The sequence below is a fragment of the Vipera berus genome (assembly GCF_964194415.1).
Source record: "Vipera berus genome assembly, chromosome: 9".
Lineage (NCBI taxonomy): Eukaryota > Metazoa > Chordata > Lepidosauria > Squamata > Viperidae > Vipera > Vipera berus.
The window spans coordinates 14,904,098-14,923,984 of NC_138212.1; the positions used below are offsets into that span (position 1 = coordinate 14,904,098).

Here is a 19,887-nt window from a genome sequence, read left to right on the forward strand (position 1 = left end):
AAGCTGGAGATCCACGTTGATCATCACCCACTTATTCCTCAACCTCATCGACATTTTCAATGGTTTTTTTTTTCTGGATCCAAAAAAAGCCACCAATAACTTTACAGTTAGATGCTGGATAGAACTAGCTGCACTCATAACCCCGACACAAACATATTTACGGCTAGATAGATTTCTATGCGTACAATATGTATGCATAACGGTTATAAAACTGTCTCACCCCATTATCTGTGGCCGATTTACAAACATTCGGTTAATGGTGAAAACTCTTCTGAAAACTCTTTTTGAGCAATTTAAAATTCTGAAAAATCTTTTTTCTGGCAATGTTCATTTTGAACGTCCTGAACTGTCTCAAGGAGGGGATTTTCGCAAACTTTAGCTGCAGTTTGTTCCATTATCTAAGCCCTATTTAGAAAACAAACAAACAAACCTTGATCTACAGTATTTCTATGCAGGACTTAAATGGAAAAATGCCAAAAGACACTTAAAAAGTGCTGTTTGGGATCAAACATGTGACGAGGCTTCCTTGTTTCTGGCCATCTTCCACAACTTACTGGGGTTATTATGGCTCAGCAGCGATTAATACCGAAACCTAGAAATGACCAGAAATGAACTATCAGACAAAAGCAGATTCATTTCTACAACTAGAGGCCATTCCATAGTAAATGTCCCAGAGAGGTAACCCTTGTCTTATAATAATTCGTTTATCAATTGCTCAAAGTTACAATGGCATTGAAATAAGTGGTTTACTGCTGGCCTTCTCACTTACAACGGTGGCAGCAACCCCAGAGCCATGAGATCAAAATTCAGGCACCTGGCAAGTATTTATGATAGTTTCAGTGTCTCAAGGTCATGTAATTGCTATTTGCAACCTTCCCAGCTAGCTTCCACCAAGCATAGTCAATGGGGGAAGTTTGATTTGCTTAACACAGGGGTTTTTCAAACTTGGCTCTTTTATGACTTGTGGACTTCAACTCCCAGAATTCGTCAGCCAGCCCTGGCTGGCTGAAGAATTCTGGGAGTTGAAGTCCACAAGTCATAAAAGGGCCAAGTTTGAAGACCCTTGGCTTAATAGAACAGAACCGAATAGAATATCAGAGTTGGAAATGACCTCGGAGGTCATCTAGTCCAACCCCCTATTCAAGCAGGAGACCTTATATCATTCCAGACAGGTGGCTGTCCAGTCTCTTCTTAAAAATCTCCAGTGAGGGAGCACCCACAAGTTCTGGAGGCAAGCCGTTCCACCGGTTAATTGTTCTCACTGTTAGGAAGTTTCTCCTGAGTTCTAGGTTGCTTCTCTCCTTGACTAGTTTCCATCCATTGTTTCTTGTCCTGCCTTCTGGTGCTTTGGAAATAGGTTGACCCCCTCTTCTCTGTGGCAGCCCCTCAAACCACATGGTTCCTTTACCACTGCAGTGATGGCAAAAAAGTTATAAAATCTTACTTAATAACTGTCTTGCTTAGTAATGGCATTTGTGGTCCCAATTATAATCATAATAGGAGGACTACCTGCATTATCTTTTTTCACGGTCTATTATAATTACCCTAGATCAAAATTGCCCCCTGGCTGGCTGAGGAATTCTAGGAGTTTGGTGTTTTTTTAATTCCCATTTATATCCCGCCCTTCTCCGAAGACTCAGGGCGGCTTACAATCTAAGAAGCACAAATCAATGTGCTTAGCAATAGCCTTCATTCTATGTATATGCCTGCTTATTAGGGCTTTCGCCCCCCCCCAAGCGGCATTATTACAAAGTCAGCTTATTGCCCCCAACAATCTGGGTCCACAAGTCATAAGTCCACAAGTCATAAAAGGGCCAGGTTTGAAGACCCCTGATCTAGTCCAATCCCCTGTTGAGCAGGAGACCCTATACCATGTCAGACAAGGGGCTGTCCAGTCTCTTCTTAAAAGCCTCCAGTGATGGAGCACCTATTTCTGAAGGCAAGCAGTTCCACTGGTTAATTGTTCTCACTGTCAGGAAGTTTCTCCTTAGTTCTAGGATGCTTCTCTCCTTGATTAGTTTCCATCCGTTGCTTCTTGTCTTGCCTTCTGGGTGCTTTGGAAAAAGTTGACCCCCTCCTCTTTGTAGGAGCCCCTCCAATATTGGAAGACTGCTATCATGTCTCCCCTAGTCCTTCTTTTCACTAGACTAAAGGTAAAGGTTCCCCCGCACATGTGTGCTAGTCGTTTCCGACTCTAGGGGCCGGTGCTCATCTCCGTTTCAAAGCCGAAGAGCCAGTGCTTGTCCGAGGACGTCTCCGTGGTCATGTGGCCAGCATGACTAGACGCCAAAGGCGCACAGGACGCTGTTACCTTCCCACCGTAGTGGTCCCTATTTTTCTACTTGCATTTTTACGTGCTTTCGAACTGCTAGGTTGGCAGAAGCTGGGACGAGTAACAGGCGCTCACTCTGTTACGCGGCACTCGGGATTCGACCCGCCAAACTGCCGACCTTCTGATCAACAAGCTCAGCGTCTCCTGACTAGACATACCCAATTCCTGCAACGGTTCTTCGTATGTTTTTTTAGCCTCCAGCCCCCTAATCATCCTTGTTGCTCATATTAAGTTGAAGACTTCCTGTATTCTATCTCTTGAAGAGAAGTAAATATTGTGAATCGGAAATAAAGCCCTTTCTGAAGGAAAAGCTCAACTAGAGAGCTTTCCCCATAGGAAGGGTAGTTTTGCCTAATCCCAAACAAGCAGACAACATATTGTTCTGCCATTTGACTTCTGCGTTTCCTTAAAGAAATCTACACCAAACCTCTCTATGGCTGTTATCCGTATTTTATTCTAATATACGTATCTTTGTAAATAATTTTACAGAATATATGTATTTCTCAGCTTTCCCCTTTTTATACATTATTTTCCTAAGTATACCCTGTTTGTAAAATTATCCTTAACATATGCTTTTAAGGCATTTTTGAACAATCTACTTAGCAGAATCCATGAAAAGAATCGTTTTTGAAGTACGGTATAATAACTGTGTTTCAGTTGAGATATTGTATCAAGCGGGGGGGGGGAACTGAATTCATATTCAAATGTAAATCAGACTGATCTGCCTCCCATGCCTAGGAAGGGGAACTGGATGAGTGAAAGCTGTAGCTCAGGGGTGTCAAACTCAATTTCATGGAGGGCCGCATCAGCATTGCGGTTGCCCTCAAGGGGCCGGGTGGGCGTGGCCAGGGTGGGCGTGGCCTACTGGGTGGGCGTGGCTAGAGTGCGTATGGCCTACTGGGTAGGCGTGGCCAGCTCTACATCGTTGGCATCAAGGGTGCCTATGGGGGCCTGGGCAGGAGTGGGACAGATCTGAGGGTCTCTGGGCCAGGGCCAAGGCAGTGGGGGCTGTTCCCTCACTGTTTCCAGGATGGCTTCGCGGGCCACATGTAACCACTTCGTGGGCCGGATCCGGCCTCCAGGCCTTGTGTTTGACATGTCTGCTGTAGCTCAAGACAAAGGATACATGACAATAAAGCAAAAAACAAAACAAAACACTAGCCATTTGGGGATTTGTCTAGAAAATCCTGATCTTTATGTGGCTGAAAGTAATTCCCAATGATGCATTTTAGCAGAACTATAAAATAATTTAAGATGAGGGAACAGACTAAGACTAGAGAAATATTTAATATACCTGGATCCCAACAATTAATATAGAGATATTTCAGCTTTTTTTCCCCATTCCCCTTATCCATACAGACATTTCAATTTCACCCCAGTGGCTTCCAGCTTCTACAGGACTAGTAAAGTTACATTTGGATTAAATGATTTCTTATTAACAATGAGACATTTCTTATTTCATCAGCAGCAGGATCTCCAAAGAAGCTTACTGAAGATTAAATTGAACAAGGTGTTATTTGCAGTATCCGTACAAAAATCTAGGCTCTCTTCCAATCTTGCTCAATTTCATGCATTTGCTAAGGGGAGTTCCCACGGCTCAGGTTCTACAATTTAGCAGAGAGCTCACTTCATATGTAGGATGCATACTAATAGACCAACCATAAATGGAAGACTCATTAAAACTAGACCACCAATCTGAACCTACAGAGCTGGAACAAACCACATTACAGGTAATCCTCAACTTACAACCGCAACTGGATCAGAATTTCCACTGCTAAGCAAGGCAGTTGTTAAGCAAGTCACTTCTGCTTTCATGACTGTGCCAGGATCTCCACTGTTGGGCTTGGCACCTTGCTGGGTTCCTGCCAGCAAAGGGGAAGGGAGGGGGGAGGCATTTGGGGTACTCCACACCTGTGTATCTAATGGTGGGAGATGGGGAAGTGACAACAGACCAAGACCAGATCACCAAACCGGCTTGTACCAGGAACTTCAAGGCCGTTCGCCCTGAGACTGGGATGTTAGCAGTTTCACACTCAGAGTTTCTCAAAACATCCTACCAGCATCACATTGACTGGCTGGGGGACTGGTCATGGGGGAAGGGATTGGGTGTTGGAAAGAATGGCTTTGTATTTTGTGCGGGAACACCAGATTCCGCCCGAGTTTACTGCAATCAGTTTCCGTCAGTTAAAAGTTCCTTTGCTTCAACTAAAGGAAATCATGAGTCTTGCTTTCCTGAGAGAGCAAACTGGGGCAGGTCTGACATTCTGCTTTTTTGCCATGCTTATTAAGCAAATCACTGCAATTTTTAAGTGAGTCAGGCAGTCATTTAGTGAATCTGGCTTCCCCCATTGACTTCATTTGTCAGAAGAGAGTGTCAAGCTATTCTTCAAAGCACCTAAAGGCAGGACAAGAAGCAATGGATGGAAACTAAACAAGGAGAGAAACAACCTAAAACTAAGGAGAAACTTCCTGACTGTTAGAACAATTAACCAGTGGAACAACCTGCCTCCAGAAGTTGTGGGTGCTCCAACACTGGAAGTTTTTAAGAAGAGACTGGACAGCCATTTGTCTGAAATGGTATAGGGTTTCCTGCCTGAGCAGGACCTTCAAGGTCCCTTCCAACTTTATTATTATATAACTTTTATTCATTAAACATGAAACTCGGTCAACTGAACACTCAAATTGACTGGCACTAATGGTTGACACGGGTTGCTGCCAGCATCCTAGGTATCAACCAGGTATCTCCTTAAAATGTAAGATGTTCCGAGTAGCGCAGTTTTTTTGTAGCTTTGCTGGAATTATTGCCGGAAGCTGCAATTTCTTGATGTATTTTGCAAAGGTTTTGGACATAGTTCCCAGTGCCCCAATGACAATGGGTATCACTGTTACACGTTTCATCCATAATTGCGCAGTTTCGATGGCCAGGTCTGGATTTGGCATTTTTGTCTACCTGTCGAGTCCTTACCAAGGACCTGGGATAGGCAGATGTGGATGTTTGATGGTGTTACAGATAGTGTCGCAGGATGGAAGCAGTTCCTAGTAAGGCCACTTTCTGCAATTGACTAATGGCGAACTTGTCAATGCCAATGGTGTTCAAGTGGTGCTCCAATTGTTTTGGGATTGCACCCAAGGAGCCTACTACTATTGCTACTACCCTTGCTTGCCTTTGCCACAATCTTTCTATTTCTATTTGTAGGTCTTTGTATATGGTTACCTTCTCCAGTTCTTTCTGCTGTCTCAAGGCACTGCCACGTCCACTATCCTGACTTTTTTGTCTTTTTTATCAACAATTGTTAAATCCGTGTCTGGCTGAGGAATTCTGGGAGTTGAAGTCCACCAGTCATAAAAGGGCCCAGTTTGAAGACCCCTGCTTTAACCCCTTCCTACCAACCAAACTTTCCAAGCTCTACTGTCTCTTTGCCCTCCAGAAAGCAGTCCCTCCCTCCTGGGAATCCAGACTACTTTTTACCAGGACTGTTTAGGTATCTGTTTATGGAGGCTTCCCACTGAGCCAACCCAGTTGCCAAAAAGTTTATAAGCAGGAGAGAAAGGTCAGAGGACTCTGGATTGGGGTGTACACATTTCCACAGGCTCTGCAAAAGCTTCCTTAACCATTGTATTTTGTTCCTCGTCCTGCTCAGATTTTCAGTCCTCAGCATGGACATCCAAGAGGTGGATGCTGAAGGCAGATGGAAAAATCCAGCCAGTGATTCAGAGCCTTTCAATGTGATCCCACAGCAGGAAATACTCAACACAGGAAAGCCACAGAGGAAGGAATGCTGCAACAATAGGATAGAGCAACAACACTCCTCATATATCTTGAGCGCTGATAGCAGAAGTCAAGACAGGGGACTCAAAGCTTACCACATCCTTCAGTTTGAGATGCAAAGGGGTTCCACCCACAACACCCTGCACATTATAAAATGGGAAGTAAAGATAAACATAACCCCAGGGTGCTAGACAAACAAAAACTTAAGCTTCAAAACTAAGCTACTCAAGGCGAGGGGGAATAACCTGTGGCCCCAGTTCCACCAATGTCCTTTAACCTTCTTTTTACAGCCAAATGATCCCCTTTGATCCTGACTGCATCCTTTTCCTAATTAAATTAATAAACAAAATAACTGCTTGGCCTGTCCACTGCTGCTGCATCTTCATCAGTGAAATATTATTTTGTTTATTAATTCAGTCTGTACTCATGAAAGAATTCAGAATTATAAACTTTGCAGATATAACTCTCTATAAATCTTGATCAGTCTTCTCCCTGCCCACCAAGTGAGAAAGAAAGGACTGCCAAAGCAAAAAAAATGAATTTCTTGAGGATCAACAATGGGCAGCAATCACAATTTAAGCAAAACTAGCCAACAGGAACATTTCACCAAGTGTGTATGTGTGTGTGCCTCCAAGTCTGTGTTGACTCCTGGCAACTGCCTGGACACGTTCTTACAGGTTTTTTTGGCAAGGGAAAGTGGTTTCCAGAAGTGGTTTGCCATTGCTTCCTTCCCAGGACTGAGAGAGGAAGACTCAGCCAAGGTCACTCAATTGGCTTCCTGTCCAAAAGTGGCATTAGAACTCATGGTTTCTTGGTTTCTGTCCTGGTGCCTTCACCATTACACCACACTGGCTCTTCAAGTGTGGCAGGTCCCAAAAAGCTGAGTAGGAATGCACCTGTGAGCACCTGGACAAAAACCCCAGAAATTCCCAGAGCTACGAAGTAGATGGAGAAGTTGAAGACCCATCCCTAAAAAACGAGACAGCAATCATTTTCCTTCCATTGGCAACCTCAATTTCATGACGCTATGTTAACTGTTTGCATCCTGGTCAAGAACAAATGCTTTTAAAAGTTAGACCTGACCAGAAAAGTTTCAAGTAATTCTCTGCACCTCTAACAAAGAGGGATTTTTCACTCACCTAGAACTGCCAGAGCTATTATTAAACATTAATTAAAGGCCCGTCTTTAGAAAAGATAGGGAGGAGGCAAGAACCGCTTGCATTAATTTTTTGTTATTCATTGCATCCTTTCCATTCATTGACAAATTCTCCGTTTGACTTGTGACAATTGAAAATTACAATAGGCATATACCAGAACATTAAACAGCCAACTAGGAAAAGCAGCGTAACACAGTGAGATGAATTATTATCCATAAATGCTGAATATCATACATCATCCACATAAAATTAAAAAGCTAAGGAAAAGATATACTTTTTTTTTGAGTGGGGGGTTGCTGGGAATTAAAATGCACTGAATATGTGAACCTTCTATGGGAGAAATATATTCGGTACTAAACAAAGATCTCAGAGTGAGGACCCTTTTGAAGAAAATCCTTTTAAGACCCCAGTGCAGGTTCAGAGATGAAGTCTTATTTTTAGAACCAATAATATGTATTTGCCTGGCTAGGTAATGTGATAGCAATAGGACTGCAAAAATAGAATCAAAAGGCTACATGTGGCCCACAGTTTCAGACCTCTGTGGTAAGTTAATAGGAATAAATAACAATCAGAGTCTTGCTGGATTCATGCAGCCTGCTAAGCAGTCACGTGATTTGTCTGGTTTCTAGCTTTACCTGTTGTGCAAACCCAGCTAACTAGTGTTCCTGTTTAAACCATGGCTTAATGCAATTATGCAGATCCACACTGTGACCACAGATTGCTAGATAAAGAGTGAAAAGTGAGGGAAACAGAGAACAAAGGATTTTGAAATATTGGTGATGGGGCAACTTAAAAAGAGAACCATCGTCTACTCTAGCAAAGAGGAGTAGGGGTGACATGAGAGCAGCATTCCAAAACTTGAGGGGCTATCCCAGAGAACGGGGTCAACCTATTCTCCAAAGCACTTGAAGGCAGGATCAATAAACAGAGATCAAACCTAGAACTAAGGAGAAATTTCCCGGCAGAAAAATTAATCAGTGGAATGGCTCGTCTCCAGAAGCTGTAGGTGTTCCATCACTAGATGTTTTCAAGAAGAGATGGGACAGCCATTTGTCCAGAATGGTGTAGGGTCTCCTGTTTGAGCAGGGGTTGGACTACAAGACCTCCAAGGTCCCTTCCACTCCTATTATTCTATGTTCTAAGTCTGCTTGCCTTTTGGATCAATAGCACTTCTATGTCTAGAAAATAATCAACCCACTGCCAGTCACAGTTTCATGGGAAACACTTCATTGTATCGCTTTCTGCAAGACTGAGCATTTGGAGGCGCATCTCTAACGTCTGTTTTTATGTGTCAGACAAAGCAGCAAGCAATTCAGGCAATGTGTTAAATAGGTTGCATTTTCGAGAAAAAAACTACAAGAATCTCATAACGTGGCAATTTTTCAGCCAAAGAGATAATAACCAAGAACAAACTTTGCATGCATTTCAGGACTAGAAATTGTAGTTATGCCAGTTATCCGGACTTAATAAGGCCTGAAATGTTTCTGCTTGCTATTTACTCCCTTTATGGAGGTTAAAGGAACTTGAGTCAACAGCCCCTAAAGAAATGGAGAATTTCACTCATTTCTGAAATGACTCCCATCAGCTTTTATGACTTTCTTTCTTGTGGTCCTTTGCTTGATCCAAGTCAACTCAACTGCCATACAGTAGCAGGCTAGTTGTCCATAGGAGACTTCTAAAGGCGGATCTATTACCTTGACCTACAAAATAATCCTTGAAGTAAGACTTGCAGATGACTTACCATACACTTCTCCAGGTTGAGGCCCTCCCTCCCTAAACAACTGAAGCTAAAACTTCTTGACAACCTATTTTGGATGGGAATTTTAAAAGTAACAGTCCCAACAACCTGAAGGACAGAAGGATACAGAAGGCCAACATTGAAGCATCAAAGAATTTATATTTGCTGCTTAAATATTACTATAATAGGGTTAAGTGGCCAGGCTGAAAAGACTTTTTGGACACAAAAATACCAATGGGAGGAGTGTATGTTATGTATTTCTTAGAAGACTAGCACCTCTTTCTTTTGGCTTTGGGTACAAACAGCCTACCTGCTGTGTAGAGTCAACCAAAGACAGAAAATTGCAGAATATTCTCCATTCTGAACAAGAGGCGAAAATTTTATTGTACAAACGTCTGCAGAGACAGGAAAAAGTGGAAAGGACTAGAGACAAATCCCTAGCACACCATTAAAAAGATTCTGACTCAGCACATTCCCTGCATACCAACTTTCTATTTAAAGGCACAGGTGATTTTATATTTACAAAGAGAAACACACAGAAAAGGACACTCTTAAAAACTCACTACCAGTCAGAACATGCATCATTCTTTCTACCGCTTTATGCTTCTCTGATATATTGAAATAAGGCCACAGGGAAGGCAAGACACATTTCCTTAAACCTTTCTTGGGTACAATCTCAATTCCAAGCATAAAGCCCAACTTCTGATGAACAGGAAAGCCTAATCCACCAAATATCCCTCTCCCGTGCAAAACCTGGACAAATCTAACCTCCAGCACAATGACCAGCCTTTTCAGTTCAGCCTGTGCAAGACTGTGGCTCTGAATTAAACTCTCTTGACCAACTCAGACCCATGCATCCTACCAGGTTCAGCTTGCTTTGGCTTAACCCAAGCACATGACTGAGGACGGGAACGAAGGCAGCTAAAACTTTAACAGAAACCTCTGGAGAATTGTCAAGGATTGAAAACAACAGAGGTCTGCAAGATAAGAAACCATCTGGCTGGTTAATTTTGAAGGCCCTTTATTGTGTGTCCTTGTCCTTTCCTCAAGCTTCCCACCAAAAAGTGACATTTCAAAAACGCTCAAAAGAAACAGGGCCAGGTCCTCCTTTGAAGGTCAACATGCATTTACCTAGCAAGGTTGACTCAGCCTTCCATCCTTCCGAGGTAGGTAAAATGAGGACCCAGATTGTTGGGGGCAATTAAGCTGACTTTGTAATAATGCCGCTTGGGGGTGTGTGTGAAAGCCCTAATAAGCAGGCATATACATAGAATGAAGGCTACTGCTAAGCTTGTAAGCCGCCCTGAGTCTTCGGAGAAGGGCGGGATATAAATGGAATTAAAATAAATAAATAAAAATAAATAAAATAAACTATTCCCAACTAGGTACAGAACGGAGACACTAACCTTAAAAATTAAACATTTGTGTCTTTTTAACATATATAAAACCCATCTCAGTGGGGACAAATTCTTTACCAAGCGTAGTCTTGAATAGTATCTTAAGTCAGATATAGGCAACCTAAGGACTTATTGAATATGGCTTTCAACCTAATTTATGAGTATTTTGCAAGAAACCAAACTACTTGCCTTTTCTGTTAGATACCTGCTGAGAGGCAGAAATGAAGGGAAGCAAAAGGAAGAGAAAGAAATCAGGCTGATGTTGTGGTTAAAATATTAGAATATATCTGTGGAGATAAAGATTCAAATCTTAAACCTCAGTCTCCAAAGCTCCACTGCTGATCTTTTGGCTGGTCTGTCCCAACCTATCACACAAGCTGTTGCTGCTTAGAAAAACTGGAGGAGAGGATGTTCTGCACACCACTCCTGGAGGAAAGGGTGGATGTAAAACCTAGTGAACAGGTAAGATAAATACGGTATGTATTAAAAGAAAAAAAAAGGATGGATGGGAGCATGTCATAGAAGTCCATTCTTGTCTCTGGCACACATGTCCAAACAGCTTGAGGAATGTAACTCTTGGCAGAAAAATAGTTATTCATTTGGCCTAATTCAGGCTAAGAAGGAATGGAAGGAAGGAAGGAAGGAAGGAAGGAAGGAAGGAAGGAAGGAAGGAAGGAAGGAAGGAAGGAAGGAAGGAAGGAAGGAAGGAAGGAAGGAAGGAAGGAAGGAGGGAGTCACAGTCACATCTCTCTGACTGTTGCAGAATCTCCACAATCATATGATCAAAATTTGGACACTTGGCATGTAATTAGGAGACCTTCCCAGCCAGCTTCCAACAGGAAAAATCAATAGGGGAAGCTGAATTTGTTTAACAAGACACTTAACTGCAGAGATTTCCTTAACAACCATGGCAAAAAAGATCATAAAACTGGGCACAACTCACTGAATTGCCTTGCTTAGCAATGTAATTTTGGTCCTAATTGTGTTCATTAGTTGAAGACCTGTAATCAGTTAAACAGGCACAAATAATAGAATCTTAATAGTGAACATTCCAGGTGTCTTGAACTATACGTTCCATGACCCCCAGCCCTTATGGCCAAATGACACGTGGCGCAAGGATGCTGGAAGCTGTAACTGCACACATCTGGAAATTATCAAATGTGGGGAAATTGTGCTTTTAGAATATTTGGCTATGAGAAGGGTCTGAAGAGGGAAAACTAAGATTTCTGATCTGTATCCACAACTGTTTGGTAATATTGAGACAGGCAGAGCATCAATTCTCATTTCTGCTTGATCCCAATATGTACATGGATATGCAAATGTGGCAATATGCACACCAGATATACTTTCTTTTCTTCTTTTAAACAAACATCATCAAATCAAAATCATAGTATAGTAATAACAACGTTATGGTGGGGGGAAAGGTGTACATTTTGAAACATGCACACACAATTGTAATTTTAAGGACAGATGCTAAATGTTAAAGGTCCACATTTCTGTCTCCCAAAAACATATTTAAATATTAGCAAGAAATTACTAAGTCTAGGAACTGAAATAGACACATCTTAAGGTTGCTAAGTTTGAGAAACACTGTTGGAACTGGCTGGAGTAGAATCAACAGGAAAGTATCTTTTGCTGGAAATATTTAAGCCACAACTAAAGAGTTGCCTGTCAAGAGACGTTCACCGAGCACGATTTAAACATCCTCAAGATTATTTTTTATCCTTCTACAAAACAACAGCACTCCATTTCACGTGTTGCAGCACACAGTAAACTTTTACAGATCATAATGTCAGCTGTAGAGGAAGGGAAAGAGAATGAGAAGCAACGGATGTGAATCACAATTCAAGGCAAGGCTTTTAATCTTGGAAGTCTGTCACATCCAGTACATCAACCTTTTGGGCACCAGGGACCGGTTCCGTGGAGAGAGGTTTTTCCGCGGACCAGAGTGCATGGTTTTGTGTGCTGCCTGCATGCCACGGGTGGGGCTTTGCTTGTTTGTGCGGACCGGTTGCTGGCAGGCCGCAGCCCGGTACTGGTCCACAGACCAGACGTTGGGGACCCCTGCAGTCCATGACAACAAGGAAGAGTCACAAAGTGGTTGTGAGTGATTCTTACAATCCCAGAGAGCAAGGACATTAGATCCGGCTATGACATCATGTGTTCAAAATACAAGGCAGACAGATCGAAGTCTGTGTATTTAAAAGTAACACATCCTGCAGTTCTGACAGCAAATTGAGGTAGATCAGAGGCGTCAAACTGCCGGCCTGTGGGCCGGATGCATCACAGCAAAACCACGCCCACCCCATTGCTAGCAATGGCAAAAAAGTCGTGATATGTCGCAACCCGTCACGTGACGTTGCGAGTTTGACACCCCTGAGGCAGATAATGAGGCCAATCAATACAAAATCCGCCACAACTGAGATCAGAATTCCCATTGCTACGCCAGGGGGTTGTTAAGCGAGCCACGCTGCATTTTATGGCCTTTTTGCCACAGTTGTTAATTAAATCACTGCAGTTATTAAGTAAATCAGTTGGTCATTAAGCAGATCCAGCTTTCCCCATTGACTTTGCTTGTTTGGAAGGCCCCTGGTGATTGTGAGACCCCAAGGGTGCTGGCAACCATCATAAACACATGCTGATTGCACAGTGTGTAAATTTTGATCAGGTGACCGTGGGAATGTTGCAACGGTTGTATGGGCGAGGACTGGCTATAAGTCACTTTTTTCAGTAACCGTTGTAACCTCGAGTGGTTGCTAAACAAACGATTGTAACTCGAGGACAACCTGTATACAGTCCAAATAATTTGCCTTCCGATGTCACCTTTTCATCACGCCAGATTATTTTAAAGGCTTTTTTTTTAAGTGAACAGGAAAAAGAGAACAGGAACAACAAAACTCCTTTTTGCAAAATTTGCCATGAAATTAGAATATAACAAAGTAAAAAAATATCTAGAGATCTGAGACTCAAGAAACATTGACTGACTGACCAGGTTTGGCCATTTACTCCAGTTTTATAAAGAACGTACAGATTTTTAGAGCCTCTACATTATGTTTTCTTTTAAAGATACAACAGGATGTGGTTAACCATTCTTCTAGTTTTTTTAAAAAAAACCTTTCTGACTAGCCTACAGCTTTGAAAGCAACTTCACAAGGTTATCCACGTAATACAGCAAAAAGGAAAAATCAGAAACTCAGTTTCATAATATATTGGCTTTTATGACTACCCTATACTATTAACTGCTATGTTTTAAAACCAAATAGGAAGGTTATAAATTACAGGAAGGTGACTAAGAAGCTGAGCTGGAAGAACAGGAACTCTCCAGTTTGAATCTCACTTGTACTGTACTAAGAACTCACTTAGGTCCCTCCCGTCGGTAATATGGGGCATAATAGAGATTATAGAGATTAAATATGTGAGCCAGCTAATGACGTCTAGATTGCTGGATGTAGCCTCATGTAAGCTTAGCCAATGGGAAAGCATTGTGGGTCTTGTAGTCTTACAAAGTGCAGGAGGCAAAAGGTTATCCGTGTCAGAATCCATTTATATCACATTCATAAATGTATGTTTAAAACATTATCCCCCCCCCCAATACGGATTCTGCCATCTCCCGAGGAAGGAGGAGCATATGTGGATTCAGCCTGGCTTAGGTTATTTCAAAGACCAAGGAAACATTTGGAACTAGGGGGATCAAAAGGGAAGGGGAGAGGAAGAAGGCAATAACCATAAAGATTTGAAGGTTTCCCCCCCACGAAAGGGTTGACACGAAGTAGAAGGATGGGGGCTGACCAAATGGGGTTGAGGGAAGGGGGGTTAAACTGGGTACCCTTTATAAAATTTCAATTTGTAAAACAATACTAAGCCCTGTCTTGTATTCCCACAACCAAGCATGTCCTAGTAAAGATTCCTTTTGGACTAGAACTGACTCCAAGAGTTTTTGTCTTCCTAAGACGTGGTTTGGGGTGGGTGCTGACAATCCGCTCCTGGACCGCATGCATTTTAAACAGACTGCAAGTATATTTAATACAATCCTTTTAAGGATTTTTTTTCTAACTTGGCAAACAAAAGATGTGTGGATGAGGATAATCTTACATTCCAGGCAAATATTTATGGGAGGAAATGATTTTTCAGGAGCTTGGCCCCAGCTAATTCATGCTGTAAAATTTTACATCTAGTATCCCTCTTTAGACACAGGCTAAAAGAGAGGGCCAGTCAGAAAAACACCGTTTTAAAAGGCCTGAACAAAAACAGCCAGGCATGATTTAACCTCTACCATTCAAGCGATACATCAGGATAGCTACCAATAACAATAGATAAAGGTGAAACGGGTAGCAGTTAAGTGAAAGCAGCAAATTGCAAAAGCAGAATAAATCAAAACAGCACAATCGGAGCATGCTATCAAGTCTAAGAATATAAAAGCAGCTATTCAGCTGGAATGATGGTAGTTTGCACTGTATTGATTTTATATGCTTTCATATGTTTTAAGACTGAATTTGTTCTTTTTGTAAGCCGCCCATAGTCATGCCTTTGGATGGGTGATTATATACATTGAATAACTAAGTATAAAAGGTAAAGGTAAAGGTTCCCCCACACGTGTGTGCTAGTCGTTTCCAACTCTAGGGGCCGGTGCTCATCTCCGTTTCAAAGCCGAAGAGCCAGCGCTTGTCCGAGGACGTCTCCGTGGTCATGTGGCCGGCATGACTAGACGCCAAAGGCGCACGGAACGCTGTTACCTTCCCACCGTAGTGGTCCCTATTGTCCTACTTGCATTTTTACGTGCTTTCGAACTGCTAGGTTGGCAGAAGCTGGGTAGGAAGACATTACAGAGGGCAGACAGCGTCTTTCTTGGGACCTCCACTACAGAAAAAAACAAGCCCCCTTCACTATTCAGATGACAAAAAAGGGGTTTTGATAATAACCTATAGAAATTGCCCCCCTAAACTGAACCAAACGTCCATTTATTAAGTCTATAGGCATTGTGTCAGCCATCATTTTCATGCCTCCAAAACCTCTGCTAAAATGCAAACGTTCGCTTTTTTTGAGAACTTTTGAGAATTTTGAGACTTGCCAATGGCTCCAGAAACTACTACCGGTAGGTGAAAACTTTGTAGGGCCCTTTTAGATCTACTGCTCTGCCTTTTCCAAGCATTAACAGTCTCCAAGCCAACCTTCCTTGCTGACCCAGGCTGTCTGTGAGGCAACTTTACCCAGGGATAACTTAATCATGGCTTATTCAATTAATCCCATCTATTTGCATGACACATTGAATTATAAATGAGTGAGGGGGGGAGTGGTGTCTGAGGAGGCATAATGCTAAAATTTAGTCGTTCCCCTCCCCAACAGTTTGTCATTTGTGGTTCTCATTTTCATTTAAGAAGGAAGAGGAGGAGGAAAACAAGGAAGAAGAGGAGAACAATGTTATTTATTTATACTACTTGTAACTACTCATCTGGGGGAGGAGGGGGAAGAAAGAAGAGAATAGGAGAAGGAGATAAACAAGAAAGAGGAGGAGGAGGAGGGAAAAAGGAGGCCATTTAAATCATTGTGCTCCAGAAAGAGAATAGGTTACAATCATCAAGTCTATGTTTACATGACATGCAACAGTAGAGTTGCTCACTTAAAATTTAATTATAACTTGCTATGTAAAAACAATAACAATGCAATATATGGAAGGATGGGTGGGAAGGATGATTCCTACCAGTATTTTAGGAAGCAGAAGTCTATTCAGAAAAAAAAAAAACTTTTCCAAAAAGTGGTTGTTGTCCACCTGAATCAATGTATCTGGTTGTGAGGGGGGGCGGGAATATGAGATATGAAAAAGTTCAGGTTAAGAAAGAGACAAAGCCTTCAAAAATGTGTACTTTTTCGGAAGACTTTTACAGTTTAATCAAGATAGAATCACTGGTGCTCAAATGGTTTTATTAATGTCCACTACGTTATCTTACTTTTACATGTTGTTGTTTGAAATATGAGTCCTAGTATTTAGGTGATAAATACATCCCATGACTAAAAGAAATGAACTTTAAAAATACACCAACAATTAACAAACCATTAGAGGACTCTGCATACAATAGACCAACTTGCCAACTTTAAGATTTGTGGACTTCAACTCCCAAAATTCCCCAGGCAGTATAAATTCGGGGAGTGGAAGTCCACAAGTCTTAAAGTTGCCACGTTTGGAGACCCCTGAATTAGACAAATATTTCATACCCCTTTTACTCTTTTATTCAACAACATTCATTGTATTCCCTCCTCCCTCAAAAGAAATCTGGACAATTCATATTATTTCCATCCATTTTCACAACACAAAAGACAATAAATTCCCTCATTAGCTCATAACCCCCTCAGATTTTCAGGGCATTTTTGGAGGAATGGTCCATTGTTCTCTGCATCCTCATGAATTACAAGAAGTCACCTCGTTAGATATTAAGATGATATGTCATACATGAAAAGAAGGACAACAACGGATGGTGATGGCGTTTTATAAATAGAAGAGCCCAAATTACATCATTCTGATCAGTGGAGCCTGCTCTTTTCAAACTAGATCTATTCAGTTGAATGAAGATCACAGCTGTCTGGGTTCCCATCTGCTTATCTCACTATCCCAATCGTTGGAGTTCACGCAAGGCCCATAATAAGAACCCACAGGGGAAAAAAACAACATAACTACCCCCTTCTCTGGAGCAGTATCTTTCCCAGATACCAGGTTGGGCCACCACTGTTAATTTTTGGGAAACCAATTAAGGCAGATCCCAATTGCTTCAGTGGGCCTTCAAAGTTCCGCCTGATCCCTCAAGGAGAATGAACATTTATAGGTGTAATCGTTGTTCTTGGGTGTCTGGATAATGCACATTTGTTGCTACATTTTGTTTTTAATCCTATTACTGTTTGGAAGCATGTAAGCCATTTAAGAGTCACTTCTGACTGGAGTGGCATTTAAATCTAGTAAAGAAATCTCTCTTGCTGTTCCATCCACCCAACCATCAGCTGCATCTCATGAATGGGTAGCCTCAATTTGCTAACCAGGAATAATAGGTACAGCAAGTTAACGAAGAAACGGTCTGATTTCATAATATCAAATGTTCACTGTTGTGGATCACCTCCCGTGGAATTTTATTTTATTTTTCAACTGGGAATTTGCAAGCCTATGCTTTGGATGTCAAGACCCAGATACCAAGGTTCTGGAAGTTAAAAATGGGAGTAAATCTGGAAGACTCCAGGTAAAGACTGTGTAGAATCCTAGCCTGATTAATGGTGGCTTACTCACCCTGGCTAAAGGAAGCTTTGAATCTCTCACCTTTAAAGAGTCTTTTATATTTCCTGTGCAACCCAGGGAGACAAACGCAGAGACATCAGCATGCCAAGGAAGTGCGGTTAAGGTTTGCATAGGGTCCTATCCGAGCGCAAAAGAGGATGATGAAGCCCTGCTTCAACAATCGGTAGAAATTTTAACAAAGGAAAGAAACAACAGAAGTTACAGCAACATCACTCATGCAATAGGCAGTTATGTCGGTTGCAAATGGAGAGGGAGGCTGGTGTACCAGGAAAGGCAGGGGTACAAAGCCTTATTCTTTGACACTTCCGTGTTTGTTTGTTTTTTGCACTCTTAGGGCTTTTCAGCTGCAAGACCTTTTTGAAGAAGGCGTGCCGGGCCCGATAGCAAAGCCTGCCAAACTTGCCCTCAAGAAGACCCTCTCTTTCTCCAGATTACGTTAGGACTAGGGGCGTCCCAGCATAACCAGCCAGCACGATCACTTGCTAGGGGTTTCTGGGAATTGTAGTCCTAAAAAAAGCATATTTGGGGGAGGGGGGGCTTTACAGAACGATAAGCCAATGTTTCTCAACCTTAGCAACTTTTAAGACGCGTGGACTTCAACTCCCAGAATTCCCCAGCCAGCTCCGAAGACGCTAAAGCTACCGCTTACGGCAGGGGTCTTCAAACTTGGCCCTTTTATGACTGGTGGACTTCAACTCCCAGAATTCCCCAGCCAGCTCCGAAGACGCTAAAGCTACCGCTTACGGCAGGGGTCTTCAAACTTGGCCCTTTTATGACTGGTGGACTTCAACTCCCAGAATTCCTCAGCCAGCTTTGCTGGCTGAGGAATTCTGGGAGTTGAAGTCCACCAGTCATAAAAGGGCCAAGTTTGAAGACCCCTGGCTTACGGGCTGCGCTCTTCCAATCGGTCCTTAGAACCCGAACCGACACTGGACAGCAGGAAATGAACACACACACACACACACACACACACACACACACACACACACCCGCCCGCGGTTGCTATTTCAGGAGAGCCGCCGGGCGCCTTTGAAAAAGTTCCGCCGATACTAAGTTACTTCTGGCGCCGCAGAAACGCCTCCCGGCTTTGGCTGGAGTTCCCGCGGCTCGCGCGGCGCTGCTTCCCGCTACCCCCATCCCGCGTCCCGATCCAAGCGGGTGGGGGGGTGGGGGGTGGGAAATCCCCGGCCGCCACGGGGAAACCCCCTTCCTTTCCCTCCCCTCCCCCGCGAAACGCCCTCATCCTCGTCCCCCCTCCCCTTCCCCTGCCCCTCCCTGCAGAAAAAGGCTTAGGATCAGCCGGGGGTCGGACTAGAAGACCTCTAGGGCCCCTTTCAGCTCTGTTGTTCTCTTCTCTTCTGTTGCCCTTTGCCTTCCGAGCGAGGAAGGCCCCGAGCGGAGCAACGAAGCGGCCGAAGGAAAGGCTCCCGCCGGGGAGAACTTACTCTTGTGCCGGCCGCTGGCCCAGTTCTGCTTGGCGATGCTGGGGCTGCGGATGATGGCCCGCCCGGCGGATTTGAGAGCGTCCATGCTTGGCGGGAGCCCGCTCCTCGCCTCCGCCTGCAGAAACTCCGAGCAAACTTTTTCTTTTTTTCCCCCTTCTTTTCTCTCTGCGCGCTCCGGGGCCGCCCCGCCTTCGCTCCTCCTTCGCCGGGGTCAGCCCAGAGAGGCCGGTGGGAGGCTCCGTCGCCGGGATCCTGCCCGAACCGGCGCTCAGAGTCGCCCGCCGGACGTTCGCTCAGTGAGTCGGCAGGTCTCCTCCGCTTCTGGCCGGTCAGTGCCAGGCGGCGGCAGGCACCGCGCGGCGCGCCCCGGCCTTGCGCGCTTGGCGGCGGGGCGAGCAGGAAGCAGCTTCCAGCCGAGCAGGGCCGGCTCCAGCGCGGGGGCCTCGAGCGCGCCTTGCGCCGGGAATGGCTGGGCCCCAGTTGGATGGCTGCTTTCGGCTGCTTAGCGTCGGTGTTCCCGGGCAGAGCGAGGCGCCGAGGACGCCCGGAAGTTGCTGTTCAAAGTGGTGGATTCCGGAGGAGACTCGCTGGGTTGGCAGGTCCCTGTTGCAGCGGCTTCGATCCGGATCGTTCATCTTACATTGTTGTTGTGTCCGACACTTGGCGACTTAATCGGGAAGTGCTCTCCATGCCACCCGTTCAAGCAGATCTTTCAATGGTTGTATGTTCAACTTTGCCGCCAGCTTGGATGTTATCAAGCCGGCGTGTTCTAT

General features: G+C 43.7%; 1 protein-coding gene across 1 annotated transcript in view; it reads right to left on the reverse strand.

The window, feature by feature from the left end:
* Positions 1–19,646, reverse strand: part of LDLRAP1 (low density lipoprotein receptor adaptor protein 1) — a gene marked incomplete at its 3' end in the record, with an annotated part of 60,004 nt that extends 40,358 nt beyond the window's left edge. Inside the window, exon 1 of the mRNA XM_081335177.1 lies at positions 19,115–19,646. Within this exon, the coding sequence (XP_081191303.1) occupies positions 19,115–19,199 (85 nt within the window). The 5' untranslated portion in view covers positions 19,200–19,646. The remainder of the gene's footprint in view (positions 1–19,114) is intronic.
* Positions 19,647–19,887: the final 241 nt, after the last annotated feature.